Source organism: Vicia villosa, linkage group LG6, assembly GCF_029867415.1.
Source record: "Vicia villosa cultivar HV-30 ecotype Madison, WI linkage group LG6, Vvil1.0, whole genome shotgun sequence".
NCBI classification, from domain to species: Eukaryota; Viridiplantae; Streptophyta; class Magnoliopsida; order Fabales; family Fabaceae; genus Vicia; species Vicia villosa.
In genome coordinates this window covers 5443692-5467397 of record NC_081185.1, presented here as the reverse complement: position 1 = coordinate 5467397, position 23706 = coordinate 5443692, and the positions used below count along the sequence as shown (strand labels likewise).

At 31.5% G+C, this 23706-nt stretch overlaps 1 protein-coding gene across 1 annotated transcript; it reads left to right on the top strand.

The window, feature by feature from the left end:
* The first annotated feature begins 3639 nt into the window (after positions 1-3639).
* LOC131608809 (uncharacterized) lies at positions 3640-8461 on the top strand. The gene is made up of 5 exons (XM_058880355.1): positions 3640-4012; positions 4124-4173; positions 6973-7096; positions 7201-7308; positions 7648-8461. The coding sequence occupies exons 1-5, from the start codon at positions 3838-3840 to the stop codon at positions 8277-8279; spliced, it is 1089 nt and encodes a 362-aa protein (XP_058736338.1). The 5' UTR covers positions 3640-3837; the 3' UTR covers positions 8280-8461.
* Positions 8462-23706: the final 15245 nt, after the last annotated feature.

Genomic DNA, 23706 nt, shown 5'->3' with positions numbered 1-23706 from the left:
AAACCCTAGTTTGACTAATATAAATAGACCATTTTTATACACATTAGGGGAGGCCAATTCTTCACTGTATATTTTCACCCAACTAACAATTGACCCTTCTTTCACTTTGACGTATTTTTTTCCATAAATTCACACACCCAAAAACTATGCTTTTCTCTTCTTCCTTTGAGGGTTTATCTTAGGATTTGTCTTGAACATCCCTAATTCGCCATTGTCGATCAACTGACAAGAGCTGACAAACCCTTTCCCCTTTCTGACGTAATTTTCAAACCCCTTTCAAACGTAATTTTCAAACCACTTAAACACGATTTCAAATCATTCAAACTCAATCACAAACTCAAGCATATTTTTGGCCAATGATTAATCTATGAGGCCTCCTTTTTGAAAACCTTATTTTCAAAAACCTTTGGCCAATGATTTAATATGAGGCCCCCCTTTTAAAAATCTTTGTTTTGGCCAATGATGAACATCTGGGGCTTCTGTTGAATTTTAATGTTTTTTTATCTTTTAAAGGTTTTTGGCCAATGATGCATTGAGGCCGTGTTTTTATATACTATACATATATTTTGGCTTAGCCATGGTCATTGTTATCTCGATCTGACAGTGACCTTATCAAATCCTTGAGGTTTTGCCCTCTTTGCCATACATGGTCCTTGGCCTATAGTCATTGTTGTCTCGATCTGACAATGACTTTATCAAAACTGAGATTTACCCTTTTGGGCAAAGGCTAACCTTTTTTAAATCTATTCATGAACAATTGTCAAACCCTTTTTTATAAAACCTAAACCTAAAGATTAAATGGGTCCCCTTGAGTACAAGGGAGGCAAATGGTTCCTAACACCTTCCCTTTGCCTAATTTACATACTTACCCAAATCTCTCATTTTAAAGGGTTTCTCACTTGCCCAAATAAAGTGGGTGGCGGCTCTAATTTTTAGGCAGGTTGCTACAACATGGTCTACCACAAATCTCAAACATAAACTACTAGGACCTAGTAAATAAGTTGTTCTGTCAATTTTCAATGAGCAAGCAAAGAAGAATGTCAACCACATGTAAACAACATCATGTAATCCCTTCCTCCATAAGTGATATCATTATCAAATTTTATAGGCCTACCAAGTAAAATGTGAAAAACATCCATATCAAGAACATCACAAAGTACCTCTTCTCTATAATGTTTTTCGACGAAGATATGAACCTTGTAGGCTATGTTACTCGAACTTGGGAGCCCTTGTTATCCAACCGAGGGTGTATGGCTTCTCATGGAGTTATGTGGACAAATTTATATAATTTACCAATTTCTGTGACCTCAAGTTCTCCATGTTGCCACTATCCACAATAAGATTACACACCTTGTTCTTGATAGAATAATGTATTTTAAACAAATTATTGTGTTGCCCTTCATCTTTAGATTATAGTAAAATTCTATGCAACATAAAATTTACCCTCTTATCATATTCTTTCTCTGCAAACTCAAGCCTTACATATTCATTATTCTAAATTGCATGTCCTTCTCTTTCCTCTTCCTTTTCTTCTGCAACAACAACGAATCTCCTTGTTGGACAAACATTTGATATATTACCTCTTCCATTACAACAATAGCACGTGTCTCTAGTGGGTTTAACATATGGATTATTTTTCCTCAGAACTAATGTATTACCTTGTTGCACACTGCTAAGGCTGCTAGTCCCATTATTCTCAAGGTTGGAATCCCTGGTTGATGCACTCTTTTATTTGTCTCCTTCTGATTCTAAGTTATTTTAGGGAAAATACCTACAAGATGAGAAATTTTAGGCAATTTCTCCATTAATTATGCCTTTAAAGTTAGACTGGATGACTCAACCACGTTCCATATAGTCTACAAACCCATATTCTCCTGTAAAGATTCCTTTAAGTCACTGATGTATCGAGCTACCTTTGGGATCTCTGATTCTCCCAGTTCATTACGCTAAGAGAAACACAAGAACTCGGTTGTGTATTCAGTTACATTTCTCTTTTTATGAACACACTCAATATACATCTTATAAAGAATATGGTCACAATCCTCCGCTAAAAAACACTCTAGCATCAATTATTTCACTATTCATCAATATTTGACCGATCCCTTTCTTTGCCTCTAAACAACAAGCTTATCCCACCAGACATCGACATTACTCTTCAGCTTGATTGCCACAATCTTAAGTTGCTTGTTCTTAGGGATGTCCATGACTTTGAAGAATCAATCAACATCGATATACCAATCTTGAAACTTCTCATCTCTCATCGTTCCGTATAATAATAGAAAATTAGCTTTCACTCAATAATCACGGTTATGTCGAATTCCATGATCATTTATCTCATCCTCGTCGAGTTTTTCTACTTCAAAACTCTAATTTTCATCAATAATAGAACGATTGTATCCACTCCCGAAGAACCCTAATCGATTCCCTTCTACAGTCTCTTCATTGGTTTCTGTTGTTGTTGACATTGTTCACATAAGATGTTAAATCGCCATTTGTTCAGTAAAAACAATTAGGGTCGTGGTAAAATCGTCATGTGTTTCGTCAAGGTATGCTCTAGTCAATGGTTGATCTCTCACGACTGATCAAGCTACAAAAATAAACAGGAGAAAACTTTCTCTAATTCCACCTGACGCATTCGGAATCACAAAGGATTAGCAAACACTAAGCCTAGAACGAAAGCATAAATTTGCAAGCGACAAACATGTCAAATAAAGTTTTGGAATCTACCAAAAGAGAAAATACTTGAATTTAATTATGATAGTAGATAACCTTCACGACCACACCCAAAGATGTTTAAATACATAAAAAGAAACATCACTGGACTTTTAATCCAAAACAAAAATAAACGGAAACAAAATAGAAACTCTAACGAATTTTAAATCCGAAACAGAAATAAAATAGAAAATTGCGGAAACTATTAAAATATTGTATTCAGATTTGAAACAAACTAGGATGCCTTAAAAGACCCATATGTCTTGTTAGGCGATGTATGTGTTTCGTGAGTTGATTCTCTATCCAAAAAGGTATAAAAACAGTCATTTTGATTTTGATGTCGGACGCAGAATCTGCACAATTCGAGCCAAAAATTTCCAATGCTCGACTTCTTATTCGATATATGCAACAAGCATTACTACATCATTATTTTTTTATGCATACTACATCATTTATATATTCATATTTTTGAAATCAACATGTAACATATATAATATCAATTCCCTATTCTTTCGAAATTTCATTTAAACATATATAGTATTATACTACTTATTAAAATATTTACGCAAAATACAACTAAGCTTAAATATTATACTATTTTATCATACAGATGAGATACAAATTTAGAAATTGATTAATATATAACAAATTAAAGATCTAATTTGAAACTTGAATTTTTATAAGATCAGACCTAAACTTTGCAAATCCTAATAAGTATATTCCAACTCCTATTTTAAACTAGTATAATTCAATGCATCCACAGGAACCACGTGATGATGTCAATGTAAATGAGTCAAATTTAGATATCATAGAAAAAATATTCTAGTCAACATTTTATTTTATTACTTCTTGAAAATAGAAACTTATTGATTTAAGAGTAAGGCCATAAGGGACCACATAAAAGACAATTAAGAACCACCACATAACATGCCAAGTCCGTTTGGGGCCAGCTATGTTCCTAGTCACAGTATCATATAAGCATTCACAACAAGCTCAAAGTAGAAGATACCTCATACACTCTTTGTTCCCACTATCTCTCAAAATTACCTTTTTATATCATCCATTAATTTATTATAGTCCTTTCTTCAATTTTTGATTCTAAAGTGTTTGAACATAAGGAAAAAAATGAGCAAGATCTTTGTGGTTTTTCTATGTGTATTTATAGTAGGTTTTGGATTTGGGAATGGTTCTGTTGAGAAAGAGGAGATTGGGATATTTGAGTTGAAGAAAGGTGATGTTTCTTTGAAAGTTACAAATTGGGGTGCTTCCATTGTGTCTCTTGTTCTTCCTGATAAGAAAGGTATGAGTATGATCATTTTTTTGTCTTTATATTATTCTTTCTTCAATGTTGTTTAATTTTTTATGATATGTTTTAATATTTGTGTGTTTTTTGTATGTGATTTGTGTTTAGGAAAATTGGATGATGTTATTCTTGGATATGATTCAATTAAGGAATACACTGTGAGTTGTCTACTCTATCATATTTACTTAGATTGATCAAACATGTCATAGCTATTGCATTTAGATTTTTTTCTCAGTATAATAAATTATATAATAAAATTGAATTTTGAAGATTCATTAGAGTCAAGAAAAAAATTCAATTTTCTCAAAATAATAATATAAATGATTTTTTAATATACTCCTTCAAATATGAATGATTTATTGGAAGAAACCTCTTGATTATATATTTCATTAAAAATATAGTATTAAAATGATTATATATTTAATTAAAAATATAGTATTAAAATGATTATAGGGTATTCAATTTTGACAAATTTAAGTATTTAAATGAATATATTGAAAAACGTAACTCTCAATAGAATAAGTCCATTTGTTACTAATCTAAACAACTCTCATGTCCCTTGTGGACAAATTTCCTTCACATGTACACTCATAAAATATCCACCTAAAGCCAATACTTTTTCAAAAGTATTTATTTAAAAAATAAAAAATTACTATATAATAAAGTGAAAAAAAGCTAATTAAAATAATTTATTTTTGGCAAAACTTCTATTATTTTTATACTCCAAAGATACATAATATTATATTTATTTTGATGTTCATATGATATTATTTTAATCTAGTAAATATTATAGTCTTTAAATATTTTATATTTTATATTTTATATGTTGAGATTATTAAATTGATATGTGTTAGTTGAGTAAAATGGATTTAAATTAAGATAAAATTTAGGTATAATTCTTTAGGTGTGGTTCTTATTATTTTTCAATGAAAATATGACAAATATACCTAAATATGATTTAGTGAGTGAAAATAGGAAAAATTTACATACGTATAAGAGGAAATTATACACTTGTCAAATTTTCATTGGAAAATAGTAAGAATCAAATCTAAAAAATTGTATCTATGTTTTCCTTTAAATTATTGATCTATGTTTAATCTTTGCTAAAATTTTGTGCTATATTGCAAGACTAATTTATTTTGATGTGTGTTAGAGATTTCATTTTATATGATATCATTTTATATGATATGCCTTTGTTGACTTAAAACAGTACATAATTATTTTTATTTTCTTTTTTTGGCTATATATTTTTATTTGCTTTGAAAGTTACATTCTGTATATATCTATCTATAATTTGATTATGATAGATTTTATGTATATCTATCAATCTATTGATATTGGGTCCACATTAAGTTCTCCTTTGAAAAAAATAGATATATTTTGCGTATTCAATATTACAGAGACCACTAGTTCTTTTCCACTTTGACTTCCAATTAGTCATGGTTGGCTGGCTATAAAGAAAATTGTAATGTTTACAATTATTATTTCTTTTATAAACAAAATTTAAATAAAGGACAAAAAATCAGCTTCAATATAAATACATTAGTAATTGGAAATTTGCTTTATAAAATAATTATAATTAAGCTAAATTATAGTTTTGCTTATGTATTATATCTCATTATAGGGTTAATCTCTCTCTTTCAAATTCAAACAACTTAAATTTTTTTAACTTAAAATGTGAGAACTGAGAAGGGGACGCAATTATAATTGATAAAAATTTATGTCATATAACTTAAAATTATTGGTTTGATATAATGTCATATAATATATTAAAATTTATTATTGAATGAAATTAATTAAGTATGTCGGATGCATACAAAATATGTTTTAATTAATTAATTTGATTTGATTTAAGCAATTTTCATAAAATCATATCCAAATACATTTCAATAATATTCAATTTTGTATAGCTTTTTGTTTTTTAAATATTTTTTATAATTTTATTTTGAATCATTTTAAATTTAAACACCTAGATTATTTTGATAAAATACTAATTTTAAAATTCAGTCAAATTTTCTTATTTAATTAAATCATATAATATGTAGATGTAGTAGATCTAGGTGTGAAAAAAAAGAAGAAAAAAAACCTAAGTGTAGGTCTTAACTGGGCAACATATTATCCTGCAGAAGAAAAGAAAAAGAATTGTGAGATCCCCGGGAATAAGGGGGTTACAAATTGCAATGATGTGGATGTACAATAATTAGTTGCAGCTTTCATTTTATGTGAACATGATTTTGTTTTTTTTTGGGTAGTGTTTCACATAATTATTACAGTGGAAAATGAAAATATACTTTAAGCATAAATCACTCAATTGCTCTTAGATCTATAAAGAGTCAGTTCGTTTCAGCTTAAAAAAATGGATTTTTTCTTCGTATTTTTTAAAATAGATTTTTTAAAACCGTTTTTTAAAATATTATAAATTTTTTTATATTCTTTTTTTCTTAAATTAAACACTTAATTTGACATCCTATAACATAAATAAACATTATTGAAGACCAAAACTTAGTCAAAATCATAATTTTTTCAAAAAGTTGTATTTCAAAAATAATTTTTATGAAAATCTATTTGAAATAGCTTCAAAATTAAGTGATTTTTAAAAATTTTGATATCCAAATTTTTTCCCCATAAATAGATGAGATAACTAAAATCATATTTTAAAAATAACTATTCAAACAAAATTTACATTTGAAGCTTTTATAAAAAGTTTCTGTGTAAAAAAAATTTTCACAAAATTTAATAACACTCTAAAAATTATTTTAAAAAAAAGCCAAAACAAACTGGCCCAAATTTTTTCTTCCACAAAGAAAAAAAAGTCAAATTTATTTATATGTTATAACAATTTATTTCTTATATTTTATCATCTATAATGAATTTAATTCTTATATATGGTACTTTTACTTTTTTAAATATTTTTTAGTAATCTAATTATCAGCATTTCACCTCTTAATTTATTGCAGAATGATTCAACATACTTTGGAGCAACTGTTGGACGAGTTGCTAACAGAATTGGAGGAGCTCAGTTTAATCTAAATGGAAAGCATTATAAATTAGTTGCTAATGAAGGAAACAATACACTTCATGGTATGTTTAATTTTTACATTATTAAAATAAGATTTATATAGTCCTTTATTTTTTTGCTACAAAGCTATATATATTAATTACTAACTTGTTGTGCAATGTATTAGGTGGATCAAGAGGATTCAGTGATGTTATTTGGAAAGTTAAAAGGTATCAAAGAGAAGGTCCTAGTCCAATTGTTACTTTCACTTACCATAGTTTTGATGGTGAACAAGGTAAATCTTATGCTTCTTTTTTTCTTCTTTACTGAACTAGTCAATTTCAGTAGTTTTAGTAAAATCTAAATTAACAATATTTTTTTTGGATAAAAAATTTAATTTTATCTTATTTTTTATTATTATAAATTAATTTTTTATTCAAATTTATTATGATCCATATAGTATTTTTTTTAGTATTTAAATTAGACTCAAAAACATTTAGGCGGAATAATAAATATTTTTTCCAACTTAATTAAAATTTATGGGTTTGAATTCAACCCATATAATGCAATAATATTAAATATATGGAATTTCTGACATGTATAAAATTTGTATTTATGTTTATTTATATTTTAGGATTTCCTGGTGACCTCATTGCAACTTTGAGCTACACTCTAACTGGAAAAAATCAATTGGTCATAATAATGAAAGCAAAAGCTCTCAACAAACCAACCCCAGTGAATTTAGCAAACCATGCATATTGGAACATTGGAGGCCAAAACAGTGGCAACATTCTCAATGAAGTAATACAAATCTTTGGTTCAAAAATCACAATTGTTGATAGCAAACTAATCCCTACAGGAAAATTTGCTTATGTGAAAGGAACAGCTTATGATTTTCTCAAACCACAGATTATTGGAAGCAGAATCAACCAATTAGCTGAAACTAAGGGTTATGACATTAACTATGTGTTGGATGGAGAAAAAGGAAAAAAGATTAAACTAGCAGCAAAAGTGCATGACAAGAAATCTGGTAGGGTTTTGACACTTTACACAAATGCCCCTGGTTTGCAGTTTTATACTGGGAACTATATTAAGGATGTGAAGGGTAAAAATGGATATGTGTATAAAGCTCATGCTGGACTGTGTTTGGAGAGTCAAGCTTTTCCTGATTCTGTTAATCATCCTGATTTTCCTTCAACTATTGTGACCAAAGAAAAGGCTTATAAGCATTATATGCTTTATAAGTTTTCAACCAAATCTCATTAGTAACACTTTATATTATAAAGGTATATGTTGGGGTCTCATGCCTACACATAAAGTTAAGATGAATATTTTTATTTTCTTTATTTTTGTTGAAGATTATGTGTCCATGTTAATGTTATATTGGTAACCATGTCTATGTCTATTTTAATCTTTAATAGACTAATTAAAAAACCTAATTAAATATAGTGGAGTTTCTCTATTTTTAACATAGCATGTATGATTCCCCTATTATGGACCAATTTTTCCAGTGTTTCTATTCTTATAAAAAAAATACTATAAATACTGTATTTTTTAACAAAAATTTATCTTGATGAACTAATTCATCGAAATACAATTTTTTCCACTAGATGCTTTAATTTAAATTTATGGTTTTAACCAAAAAAATATATCACATATTTCTTTGGCTTTGACGTCCAACCAAGAGAAATGTGGCCAGGGACCACGCTTCATATTCCAACTCTTACTGCTTTTTTTAATTTATCTATTATAATTTTTAAATTGGGGACTTCCGTTTCTTCTTTGTTTTAAATTTATCTATTCTCGTAATTGGATTAATTAGCATCTTTAGTTTTGACGAGTGTGTTACTGCTATAGTGCTATCGTCTTGGAAATAGTTTAGAGTAGTTAATGTTTCATCCTCTTTCATGTTTGAAGAGGTAGCTGTTCTTTTAGTCGTTTGTATCCTTTGGTTTCAATGAATATCATTATCTATTGAAAAAAAATAAACCGAGAGAAAATATTAGTTATCTATTTAAAAATGATCAAAATCAGATAAAGTTAATGGTATTTTATTATAAAAGTTGTGATATCGAAGCTAGGAAATGACTAAGACAAAAAATGAAGAAAAGCATAGAAATATTGTAAAATACAGTTAATAGCGACACACCTATACGTACCACAGTGCTATTTAACTTCAATTGTCCGAATTGTATCTTCAATAGAACAACAAAATTAAAGCATTCTGCCAAAGAATTGAGAATGTTTCAAAAAAGAAAAATCGACTAATAGAACCAAAGTTAAGTCGAAAACAATGTAATCTTTCTTGATTCTCTTTGTAATGAACATTCACTACAAGAAAAGTGATGATTAGTTGTGTGAGTTTGTCAGGTGACATACACCTCACAAATTATTGCAGTTGCAGGGTGCAAACCAAATTTCAACCAAGTTTTTTTAAAAAATATATATAAATGTTTTTCCATCTCGCAACGTATGAAGGAAAGTTTGAAATTTTGAAATAAAAAAAGGGTTGCAGAGTGTCAATCACCCCGGAACAATGTTTTACAAAAATTATTGAAAAATCAAATATTACATTTACTGAAAAGTCAGGGTGGCAGGTGAACGGTTGGTGATTTTACTGACAAAAAAGTTGCGAAGTACAAAACACCCTGCAAGTCTCAACGCTTTTGTGCGTTGCGAGGTAAGGACCACTTCGCAAGTTTTTTTTTTTTTTGAAAATTTTGGAGAAAAATAAGTTTAGCAATTAATGATGGTACAGAGTAGCAGGGGTGCTTTGTTAGACACATAGGTTACAGGGTGGAGTGCAACGACTCTGTTTTTTGCGAAGTGGTTACCGCTACAAAAGTTTTCTAATAAAATTGGGGGAAAAATAAATCTGGAAATTAATGATGGTACAGAGTAGTGGGGACATGTGTTAGACACGGAGGTTGCGGGGTGAGTAGCATGCCGCAAGTCTCAACGTCAAAAATATTTGTTTGGTGTTACTCACCTCGCAAAAATTTTCTAATAATCACACTTCTTCATTTCCATTTCCCAATTTCAGTACAAATACCATGTTCTCATTCTCTCTCTCATTTTCACGAACAACCCACCGCAAACCACACAAAAACCCTAAAAATCCCATTTTTCTACAAATCAACACATCAAGACTCATTGTAAAGTTGTTGGATTCAAATTTCTTTTTGTTGTTGTGTTTTAATATAATAGTTGTTGGGTTTCTTTTCATTTTCTTCATGCAACCCATTATTAAAGTACACATATGGATTAATTTATTTGTAATTGATTGTTTGAAGTAGTTTAAATTATTCATTTTTATTGAACTTTATATTAATGAACTGATTTGGATATGATATTTTAGAAATTTGTTGATTAGGCTGTGGCTAAGAGAAGAACTCCATTAATGTAAGAGCTTCACGAGAGAACTAATCGGGGAAGTGATGGAGAGTATTGCGACGACCGTGCTAGAGATACTCAAGTAAGATGATATTAGTATTTCTTCTCTATGTTTTAATTTTGATCTCTGGTTAATTTTACTTCTCATTAGAGATAAAAACAATTATTTATAATGTAAAGCAATATCAGAAAAGGTGTTTGTAGAAGGTTACTGTTTGAAATCTCTAATACTTTATTAAGAAATGTTAAGGAATGATGGACCCTTGAAGAGTTATGCTTATGCATGTGGTTTCTCTTATCCTCTATAAAAGCTAAGTTAGTTATTATGACAGATTTAATTTTAGTACTAGTGTTTAAACACACTAGTGTAGTTGGAATGCTAATAAACTTGGTTTAGGTGATTATAGTAAGAATAATAAGAATAATCATGGTCTAAATCTTAGTGGTCTAGTAATTATCTTTATTCTGACTACAAGCAAAAGTTTCAATAACACCAAACTCATGTGACTTGAACAAGCATAAAACTAGCTCAGAGTGAAGCAGCACGTGAAAATGAAACATTGAGAAACAAACAAATGGAGTTGGAGGAAGCATTGAGACTTTCACAAAAGCAAATAATGCTTACACAATAACAAATTCAACAACAAGTGCAAAAACAAATGCAACAATTATTTCAACAATAATATGGTGGTGGGGGGGGGGGGGGGGGGGGGGGGGGGAGATTTGGAGCGGTTGGTAACCAAGGAGTAGTAGACAAGAATGATGAAGAAAACGAAAATAACACGGACGACTCATATCCTAAGTGAATATTATTTTGAATTTAAATATTTTAGATTAATTATGAATTTCTTTATATTAAGTATGAATTTCTTTATATTAAGTATGAATTTAAATATTTAGAATTAATTATATATTTAGTATTTTTTTAAAATATTTGAATTTAAATTATTTATTATATATATATTATTTTAAATATTAATTTTAATATTTAGAATAATATAAATATATATTTTTATTATATACGTTACTATTTGCGTTGTGCATTTAACATGGTATCTCAAAATATTTGCCAGGTGAATTTCATCCTCCAAGTTTTTGAATATTCAAATATTGCTAGGTGAAACTCACCCTGCAAGTTACCTAACATACTGCAACCCCTACTCTTAATCAAATGTGTCACATGGAATGAAGTTGTCTACAGCTCTTGAAAATCTTGTTTGCGGGGTGTTTTAAGCCTAGCAAAATTGCGAGTGAAAAGCACCTGGCAGAATCAAACGTGTTACCTGCTCTAAATCAACTGTCTCACATGGAAACGAAGTTATCTGCATCTTTTGGAAAGCGTGTCTGCACCTGGCAAAGTTGCGGGGTGCGAATCCCCTTACAAAAAATTGCGACTAACGTTTTTGCAGGGTGGGTATCTCACCTCGCAATTGTTGCGTTGCAAGGTGATATTGGCATTTGCGGGGTGATTTTCACTTGGCAAACTTGATTTTTTTTGTAGTGTTTTGTTTTTAGTATAATGTGAAGTTAATGTTTTTTCTCGTCTATGAACTTTAGCGAATTGATTTAACCGAAGATTTGAACACATGATTCATAATATTGTGAGACTATTATGATTGTCAACAAGCATGCATGAATATTCTTAACCATTAGTCTAGTTTTACATGCTATAAAACCTTTGTTAGTTTTGATTATAGTTTTTTAGAATATAGTTTTGATTATTGTAGCAACCTGCCCTAAAAATAAACTTTTAGAGTCGCCACCTATTCTGAAGGGAGAATAGGAAACCCTACGCAGTTAAGAGATCGGGGTAAGTTATTATAATCAGGTCGAGGGAAGGTGTTAGGCACCCTCAGCCCTTTCCTAAGGTTTTGTCTAAGGCAATGGTTTTATGGCTAAATTTATTAAGGTTAATATCTAAGGAAATGAATAGGGCGAAAATTGAGATTTGAACTGAATTGAGGTTTTGGGGAAGGGGACTCGCCTTGTTACCAAGTGCCTACGTACCTCCTTATGGAGGATCAGAGTCTACGTAGTTCGGGCACAGGGTTGTACGCCTTTGAATTAGTATGAGGTTGTTTGAAGGCTTTTTGAATGGCCTATCGTAGTTTTGAAATGCGAAGTTCGAAGGTATTTTGACTTACCTTATCGTAGATTTGAAAATTGCAGTATTGAGGAGATGAAAATATGTAGTGTCGTGGTTTAGTGTGTTTTGTGATTTGGGCGTACAACCCTGATTTAATATGTCACCGTTAGTTGCGATGATCAATAGGTTTGCTCATTATAGTTAACAGATTAAATAATGTATTGCTGGTTACTCTGACCAATAGATTTGATCGTCGCGGGCAGCAAATGAAATGTGTTTTAATTTGTGTAATTAAATTATTTATCGTTTTATTATTTTATCTCTCGTCTAATGCGACTAATAGCTTTAGTCGGGTCGAGGAGAGAATTATTCAAGAATTAATTAAATTAATATTAGATTAAAATTATTTCTCGCCAATGCGACTAATAGATATAGTCGGATCGAGGAAAAAATTATATTAATCAAGAATCAATCGAATTAATATTTTTTCCAAATGGCAGTGGGATTGGGCAAACCCTAATACATACACCTTCATAGGGTTTTTGTGATTTAATATTAATTAAAATTAACTAGTATATAACCCGCGCATATTTTTGTGGAGTCTTTTTTGAATGATTTTAATTATTATATGTAGTTTTATAGATATATATTTGAGAAAAAGTTTAATTTTAAGAATAATATAGATGATCAATTGATTATATTTGTAGGATTTTATTCTAATTATTTTATTTGAATTAATATTATATATGAGTTTATTATAATATTTAAGAATATGTTGAATTTTAAGGAGTAATAAAAAAAATCAATGTAATTCTAAATAACATAATAACTATATAAACTTTATCAATTAGTTTATATCTTAAAAATTTAATGATTTTAATGAATGAATATTATATAAAACAACAATTAGATTAGTTGGTAATTTATTTAGTGATTATTATTATTATTATTATTATTATTATTATTATTATTATTATTATTATTATTATTATCCTTTACTATTATTTATTATTATTATTATTATAGAAATATATTATTATCTTAATATTTAGAATATATTAATGTTAAATTAATTATCAAAATTAATTTAAAATTATGTAAGAATTAAATTTTAGAAAATGAACAAAATATTTAAAATAAATTTCAATATACCAGATAAATTTTTTTGGTGCCAAGTCTCGAACTAAGCATCCCAAGGTTGAAGGGTAAGTTTACAACCAAGGGACTTCTCAAAAAACTGACATATATCAGATGATTTAGCGCAAATGTATGAATGATATATTTAAGTAAACATTTGATTATAATTTGTATTACAATTTATTAGCGTAGATTTGCTTTCTAGTTCTTCATTACACAAATATTATATGTTATTATAGTCATTGTCACATGTTGGATTATGGAGCCAATGGGATGAGGTTGCATGGATTACAGGAATTAACTCATAATACTATTGTACTATTATTTGTCAAAAGCGTGTATATATATATATATATATATATATATATATATATATATATATATATATATATATATATATATATATAAAGACAAATTAATTTGGAGTTCTTTACAAAGCATTTAATATGATAACTAAAAATCAAGACCAAATAGAGACAAATTAGAATATCATTCTTTTAGTAGAGATTATTGTGTCATTGTTCACTATCTATTAATAATTGAAACAAAAATATTGAGTATTAGATAATAAATAAAAGAGTAAACATAATAAAAATAACGAAACATAAGAATATTACAATCCATTTTCTTAAATTTCTTTACCAAAAATAATGTGATGCTTTAAAATGTATACCTACAAAATAAACTTAACTAAAAATTAATCGATAATAATAAAATTAAGAATAAAAGAAAATAAAAATAAAACACAATATAATAAATTGAAAATTCTTTTTGTTTATAAATAGTTTATGTTGTATTCATTTAATTTACCATAATATTTATAAAAGTGCAAAATCTTCAAAATATGCCTAAAAACATAAATAACAAATACAAATATTAATAACTAAAATTAATAAACAATAATAAAATAAAGAATGGAAGGAAATAAAAAAATATGACACAAAAAAATAAAAAATATTGTTTACCATGATATTTACTAAAATGCTAAGTCTTCAAAATACACCTTAAAAAACATAATCAACAAATAACAAACAACAATAACTATTAAAAAAATAGCAAAGAACTTAATTTATAAAAAGAAATATGAGAGATTGAAGAAGTTTTATGAACAAATTTTATTTTGTGTCTTTAAAATACACCTAAAAAAAATATAATCAATCAATAGCAAACTTCAATAAATATTAGATGAAAATAACAAAGAACCAATTTATGAAGTGAAAATTGAGAGATTGAAAAAGTTTTGTGAACAAACCTTATTTCGTTTCTTCAAAATACACTTAAAAAACATAATAACAAATAACAAAATTAATAAATATTAGAAGAAAAGAAGAAAGAATCAGTTTGCAAAAAAAATTGTATGCTCCGAAGAATATTGATAGCGTGATTTGGATCCGTGCAAGGGGCTTCTATTACAAAATGACATGTTAAGAAGAGTAGTGAAGTCAAGGTAAAATCTGTTGTGGCTAAACTATATGAAAATGAGGTTCATGACTAAAATTAAAGATGGGATCCCTTGCAAAATTATATGCATTATATAGTGGGGGTTTTAGTTATTAAATTATTAATTATGAAAATAGAAACCGTTTCTATTATATGATAATTTAATTAATAAATTATTACTGTGACGTTTTGTATTTAATTTAAATATTAATTATGAGAAAAACGGTTTCAATTATTTAGCAATTAAATAGTTAATTATTATTGTGTTTAATGTGTTTTATTAGTGTCATTAATAATAATAATAGTAATAATAATAATACAATAAATAATTAATAAATTAAAAATAATTATTAAAATAACTATTTTTTATATGCAAAATTGTTAGTTAGTAAGATGATTATTTAGTGGGTTTCAGTAATCATATTTTGTTTATAATTTAATTATTAATTATGAGAGTAGAAAGATTTTCTATTATTTAAAAATTTAACTAATTAATTATTATTGTGACATTTTATTTTTAATTTAATTATTATTTATGAGAATAGAAATGATTTATGTTATTTAGTAATTGAACTAATTAATTATTATGTGTTTAATGTATTCTATTAGTGTCATTAATAATAAAAATAATAATAAAAATAATAAAATAAAAAATTACTAAATTGAAAATAATAATTTTTCAATGAAAAATTATTAGTAGGATAATTATCAAAGAAATAATAATAGTTTTATAGTTAAAAGATATAGTGAAATAAATAAATAATATTAAATTTATAAAAATAATTTTTTAATTTATAATTAAAATTGGGATAGAAATATAAATATTATTATTATTTTGGAGAAATAAAGAATTTTATTAAGCCAAAACATATTACAGCCAAGCGATCCCATAGGATCCAGCTATCCATCCTAGTCTAATAAACTAAGGCATCATAATTTTGCTAATATGTTTCCTCAATTGAGGCTTCATCCAAATGCGATAAACTACGCTATCTATAATTCTACTGTTAACTAACGAACTATCCGTATGTTTCCCAAAACAGATTTCATTTCGGAATCTCCACGCTTCGTAGATAGTTTCCGCAAACGCACATTTCAGAATGGCAGCTTTCCATCCTTTCCCTCTGCTCTGCGTGATCATCCATTTAAGTTCTTCAGACCAATGCCCAGGCTGGTGCGTAACTCCTAACCAGTTCAAAACTTTTGCCCAGATCACTCTCATAGGTGTACAATAGAAAAAGAGGTGGTCTAAAGTGTCAGTTTGCCCACAAAATACACAATTGTTATTATCCACCAGACCAAACCGGTGTAAGCGTTCCTTGGTTGCAAGGCGGTTGTTACACGCCATCCACGTTATGAAAAGAGCACGTGGTCTCGCCGCATTTCCATACATAAGTTTCCTCCACGGTACAAAAGGATACTGTACTTTAACCTCTCTATACATACCTCCAGTGCAGAATTTATGTTGCTGTAGAGTATTGATCAACTTTTGATTATTGTCCATGCCCTCTCTTTGAGTAAGGATGGCCTTAAGTATCCATGAACATGTCGAACGGATCGGAACCTCCATCACATCAACTCCCTTCAAGTAATAAGCGTGCACCCACTTTACCCATAAACTGTCTCTTTTACCACTCAAATTCCACAAGAGCTTTATAAGGCAAGCTTTGTTCTAGTCCGAAAGGTCAATCACATTCATTCCACCTTGTTTCTTTGGGGTACAGACTCGTTTCCACGCAATCGGACTTTTCCGAGTTATTTTATCCGTCCCGGCCCAGAAGAAGGATTTGCACCTAGCCTCAATCTCTTTAATAACACTCTTAGGCATTGGGAGGCATTGCAGCCAGAAGTTAGCTAGCGCAAACAGCACACTCTTTATCAATTGCATCCTGCCCGCAAGACTAAGCAGCCGTGCACTCCAATGAGTTATTCTCTTCATCACTTTTTCCACCAATGCCATACAATCATGGGTCTGCAGCTTCTTGCCACTCAACGGAATGCCCAGGTAACGAAATGGAAGCGAGCCATTAGAAAAATTAGTCAACCGCCTGATTTCACGTTGGTGGTCTTCCTCCACATTACCAAAAAACACTTTGCACTTGTTTGGATTTACTACCAGCCCCGTGGACAAAGAGAACTCCTGGAAGGCCTTCATAACCATCTTCACAGACTCAGGCTCACCCCGCGAGAAAATCAGCACATCGTCCGCAAAACTCAAATTAATCACTTTCAGTTTTTCACACTTGTGGTGAAATTTGAAAGGGTTGTTTTTAGCCATATTCTGCAAGATTCTGTACAAATACTCCATCACCAGTACAAATAACAACGGGGATAGCGGATCTCCTTGTCGTAACCCACGGTTTGCGCGAAGGATTTGTGAGCTTTCACCATTGATGCGGTACCTAAACGAGACTGTAGATACTGCCAGCATTACCCACCGAATAAACTTATGAGGGAAATTTAACTCTCTCAGAATACCTTCAAGCGCCCCCCAGTCGACAGTATCGTATGCCTTATGTGAAGGATAGAAAAACACTTAGAAAGGGGGGGTTTGAATAAGTGTAGCTTTAAAAACTTGACAGATAAAAATAAATTGCACAGATATTTTTATCCTGGTTCGTGTTAACTAAACTACTCCAGTCCACCCCCGCAGAGATGATTTACCTCAACTGAGGATTTAATCCACTAATCGCACGGATTACAATGGTTTTCCACTTAGTCTGCAACTAAGTCTTCCAGAGTCTTCTGATCACACACTGATCACTCCAGGAACAACTGCTTAGATACCCTCTAAGACTTTTCTAGAGTCTACTGATCAACACGATCACTCTAGTTACAACTTGCTTAGTTCACTCCTAAGACTTCCTAGAGTATTCTGATCAACCGATCACTCTAGTTCCTTACAACTTAATGTAATCAATTCAAGAGTTTACAAATGCTTCTTACAAGCGATAATCACAACTGTGATATTTCTCTTAATCGTTTAAGCTTAATCTCACTAATATATTACAACAGCAATGTAGTGAGCTTTGATGAAGATGAAGATTCTGAGTTTAGATTTGAACAACGTTTCAGCAAGTTTGATATAAGTTGTTTTGGTGCAGAATCGTTAACCTTGCTTCTCATCAGAACTTCATATTTATAGGCGTTGGAGAAGATGACCGTTGAATGCATTTAATGCTTTGCGTGTTCCGTACAGCATCGCATTTAATGTTATACGCTTTTGTCAACTACCTCGAGCCTTGTTCACGCTGTGTCTACTGACGTAGCCTTTAATAGCTTTTAACGTTCCTTTTGTCAGTCAGCGTAGCTTGCCACTTGTACTTTCTTCTGATCTGATGTTTGTGAATATAACGTTTGAATATCATCAGAGTCAAACAGCTTGGTGCATAGCATCTTCTGATCTTCTGACCGTGAAGTGCTTCTGAGCGTGATACCATCTTCTGAGCTTCAGTGCTTCTGATCTCATGTTCTTCTGATGCTTCCATAGACCCATGTTCTGATTCTGCTTCGACCATCTTCTGATGTCTTGCCAGACCATGTTCTGATGTTGCATGCTGAACCCTTTGAGACAAAGCTTCTGAGCGCTGAATTATGCGTACTCTTTATATATATTTCCTGAAAGGGAAATTGCATTGGATTAGAGTACCATATTATCTTAAGCAAAATTCATATTATTGTTATCATCAAAACTAAGATAATTGATCAGAACAAATCTTGTTCTAACAATCTCCCCCTTTTTGATGATGACAAAAACATATATAAATGATATGAATTTGCGATCAGAAAGAATAGAAGGCAAAAGACAAATTACACAGCTATAGCATAAGCATATGAATATGTCTCCCCCTGAGATTAACAATCTCCCCCTGAGATAAATAATCTCCCCCTGAAATAAATACTCGAAGAACTTTAATAAAAGACTTCCCTGATTATTTCGGTAGAGACGATCATATAAGCTTCTGTCTTTAGAAAATTCCTAGCTTCTGACTTCTGCTTCCATTGGACAGCTTCAGAACTAGAATTTCTTTAGATCCTTAGAACACTCACAGCTTCTGATTCCTGCTTCCATCTAGGACAGCTTCAGAACTTGAATTTTCTGGATCTTTAGAACATTCGCAGCTTCTGATTTCTGCTTCCCTCGGATAGCTTCAGAGCTTTGAATTTCTACCAACATCACTTCATGCTAGATTTGTATCAGAACATTGTTGAATATACCAGAGCATCATCTGAGCATCTCTACATCCTGAAATGTTACAGAACAAAAACTAAACGACAAAAGTCAGCATGAACGAGTTAGAACATAAAATGTATGTTTGAACACATTATATGAATCAGAGCCATATAGGCTGAAATAATGTATCAGAGCAAATAATGTATCAGAGCCATAACATTATATGTATCAGAGCAAATAGAATTTTGTCAGAATAAATAGACAAATATAGATCAAATTCTATTATCAATGCTTCTGATTCATTCTTCTTTCTTGCTTCTGATCTTCTGAAGCTTGACAGCACTCAGCTTGCTTCAGTTTCCATGGTTTTGCTTCTTGTGTTTGCTTTGAAGATTCTCTTCAGTATACCTGCAAAACACTTAAACCATATAGAACTTGCAGTTCTTGTTAGTGAATGTGTGGGAGCTTTACCCAGCAACTGATAGATTAATCAAATCATTTATCATTTATCTTTCTCCCCCTTTTTGTCATAACATCAAAAAGAATATTTCAAAAGAATTAGATGCATAAAACGACAAGTAGAGTCACTGGAATGTAAAAGCAAAGAAACTTTTTCATTGATAATAAAACAAGGATTACAAGAAAATGTTTAACAAGCAGATGCGACAAGGAAAATAAAACTACTAAGACCAAATCCTAGGACCCTAGCTAAGACAACGTCTGTGCCAGCATGCCATGAAGGAGTGAAACGCCTCATTGACTGCTTCTTGGGCTTTTGAAGGATAGAAAAACACTTAGAAAGGGGGGGATTGAATAAGTGTGACTTTAAATCTTGGACGATAAAAATAAATTGCACAATTATTTTTATCCTGGTTCGCTGTTAACGAAGCTACTCCAGTCCACCCCCGCAGAGATGATTTACCTCAACCTGAGGATTTAATCCACTAATCGCACGGATTACAATGGTTTTCCACTTAGTCCACGACTAAGTCTTCTAGAGTATTCTGATCACAACTTGATCACTCCAGGAACAACTGCTTAGACAACTTCTAAGACTTTTCTAGAGTCTACTGATCAACCTGATCACTCTAGTTACAAACTGCTCAGCCAACTGCTAAGACTTCCTAGAGTATACTGATCACACGATCACTCTAGTTCCTTACAACTTAATGTAATCTATTCAAGAGTTTACAAATGCTTCTTAAAAGCTATAATCACAAACTGTGATATTTCTCTTATCGTTTAAGCTTAATCTCACTAAGATATTACAACAGCAATGTAGTGAGTTGATGAAGATTCTGAGCTTTGATTGAATAGCGTTTCAGCAAGTTTATTTTCGTTCAGAGTTGTTAAGAATTGGTAACCTTGCTTCTCATCAGAACTTCATATTTATAGGCGTTGAGAAGATGACCGTTGAGTGCATTTAATGCTTTGCGTGTTCCGTACAGCATTGCATTTAATGTTATACGCTTTTGTCAACTACCTCGAGCCTTGTTCACGCTGTGTCTACTGACGTAGCCTTTAATAGCTTTTAACGTTCCTTTTGTCAGTCAGCGTAGCTTGCCACTTGTACTTCCTTCTGATCTGATGTTTGTGAATACAACGTTTGAATATCATCAGAGTCAAACAGCTTGGTGCATAGCATCTTCTGATCTTCTGATCTTGAAGTGCTTCTGTTGCGTGATACCATCTTCTGATCTTCAGTGCTTCTGATCTCATGTTCTTCTGATGCTTCCATAGACCCATGTTCTGATTCTGCTTCGACCATCTTCTGATGTCTTGCCAGACCATGTTCTGATGTTGCATGCTGAACCATTTGAGACACAACTTCTGAGCGCTGAATTATGCGTACTCTTTATATATTTCCTGAAAGGCAAATTGCATTGGATTAGAGTACCATATTATCTTAAGCAAAATTCATATTATTGTTATCATCAAAACTAAGATAATTGATAAGAACAATTCTTGTTCTAACAATCTCCCCCTTTTTGATGATGACAAAAACATATATAAATGATATGAATTTGCGATCAGAAAGAGTAGACGGCAAAAGACAAATTACACAGCTATAGCATAAGCATATGAATATGTCTCCCCCTGAGATTAACAATCTCCCCCTGAGATAAATAATCTCCCCCTGAAATAAATACTCGAAGAACTTTAATAAAAGACTTCCCTGATTATTTCGGTAGAGACGATCATATAAGCTTCTGCCTTCAGAGAATTCATAGCTTCTGACTTCTGCTTCCATTGGACAGCTTCAGAACTTGAATTTCTTTAGATCCTTAGAACACTCACAGCTTCTGATTCCTGCTTCCATCGTGGACAGCTTCAGAACTTGAATTTCTTTGATCTTCAGAACATTCACAGCTTCTGACTTCTGCTTCCATTCAGGACAGCTTCAGAACTTGAATTTCTGGATCTTTTAGAACATTCACATCTTCTGATTTCTGCTTCCCTCGGATAGCTTCAGAACTTTGAATGTCTACCAATCATCACTTCATGCTAGATTTGTATCAGAACATTGTTGAATGTACCAGAGCATCATCAGAGCATCTCTACATCCTGAAATGTTACAGAACAAAAACTAAACGACAAAAGTCAGCATGAACGAGTTAGAACATAAAATGTATGTTTGAACACATTATATGTATCAGAGCCATATAGGCTGAAATAATGTATCAGAGCAAATAATGTATCAGAGCCATAACATTATATGTATCAGAGCAAATAGAATTTTGTCAGAACAGGATAGACAATGATATTCAAATACTATTATCAGTGCTTCTGATTCATTCTTCTTTCTTGCTTCTGATCTCTGAAGCTTGACAGCACTCAGCTTGCTTCAGTTTCAATGGTTTTGCTTCTTGTGTTTGCTTTGAAGATTCTCTTCAGTATACCTGCAAAACACTTAAACCATATAGAACTTGCAGTTCTTGTTAGTAAAAGCAACTGATTAAATCAAATCATTTATCATTTATCTTCTCCCCCTTTTTGTCATATCATCAAAAAGCAAAAAAGATTCAGAGACAAACAAAACGAAACACACGAAGGAAGAAGATGATTTCATTGAAGTTCAACCAGCAGGTACAGAAGTACATGAAGATAAGAAAGATCAGATGCATAAAGACAGATGCAACGAGAAGAAAGAAACAACACAGACTCAATCTAAGATGGCCCTAGTCTTGACAAGATCTTGGTCAGCATCTCTTGAACCATATTGTTGTGTCCTTCTTGCCTCACCATGAAAGCGCTATACTGATCATTGAGTGAGCTTTGCTCATCCTGTCTCTTCTGAATTTCTTCTAGAGTCCTTGCAAGACGAGAAGATTCACCAGAAGAAGCTTCACCGCTTTCAACCACAGGAATGGCATGTTGATCTGCAGGTTCCATAGATAGATCATTTGCAGGAATTTCCTCAACAGGGACAGTTTTAGCAACATGATCTTCAGCATCTGCTTCTTGCATAGAAGCATCTCCATATTCTGCAGCAGGAATTTCCGAGTCTCCATTCTCAAGTGCCTGAAGAATGGCAGCTAGATTCCTTGGAGCAGAAGGACCTTCAACTACTGGTGGGTCAACAACTTCTGGAATGACCAAGTTTGGATCTTTCTCAGACGGGTTTTCCCTCAGATAGTCAAAGAGAGTCTTGAAGTCTCCTAGCAGAACAGGATACTCAGGAATCCAGATAACCATGTCCCTGCATGGGTTTGCTTCCATTGCAGCAGCCAGTCTCAACTGTTCCATCTCATCCACAAGGGGCTTCTCCTCAGCAGCAACACAATTTCTGAGAGGATGGTAGTATATACCATTATCTCCCTCCAGAAGGTAACCAGGGTAACCAGGGGCAGCAGCCACTAGTCTTTTCTGTACTGCTATTGCTTCTACTTGAAAATCCTTGCGAAATTTTCTCCAGAGATTTCTTGTAGAAACATCATCTAGACCATTTAGGAATGCATCCTTCAGAAGGTCTAGACTGCTAATCACCTCAAGTCTGAAAAGTTCCAGGTAGGTATAGGGTTCAGGTTCAGGCGGATTGAAGGTGAATTTGTAGTCAGGATAGAGAAGACAGTAAGGTTCGGAATTTTCGATAGGTAAGGGATGAGATATAGAAGTTGGAAGTACGGTGAATGAGGAAGAAGGGATATCTGAGAGAATGATTGATGAGGATGGAATATCAGAAATGATGGATTGAGACGAGGATGGAGTGTTTGTAAAGGGAATTGGTGAGAGAGATTTATCAGAAGGAGTTGGGGGAAGAATACTTAAAGGTGTGGGGTTTAGAAAGGGAGAGGAGGAGGATGATGGAGAAGGATTTGGTAGAGTGAAGTTTACTTTTGGTTCAGATGGAGGTGATTGGAAAGATGGTTTAGGGACAGAAGGAGGTGGAGTAAGGACATTTCTGGAGATTTGTACAGAAGAAGAAGAAGATCTGGTTCTGCGAAAGGAATCTCTGATCCTTT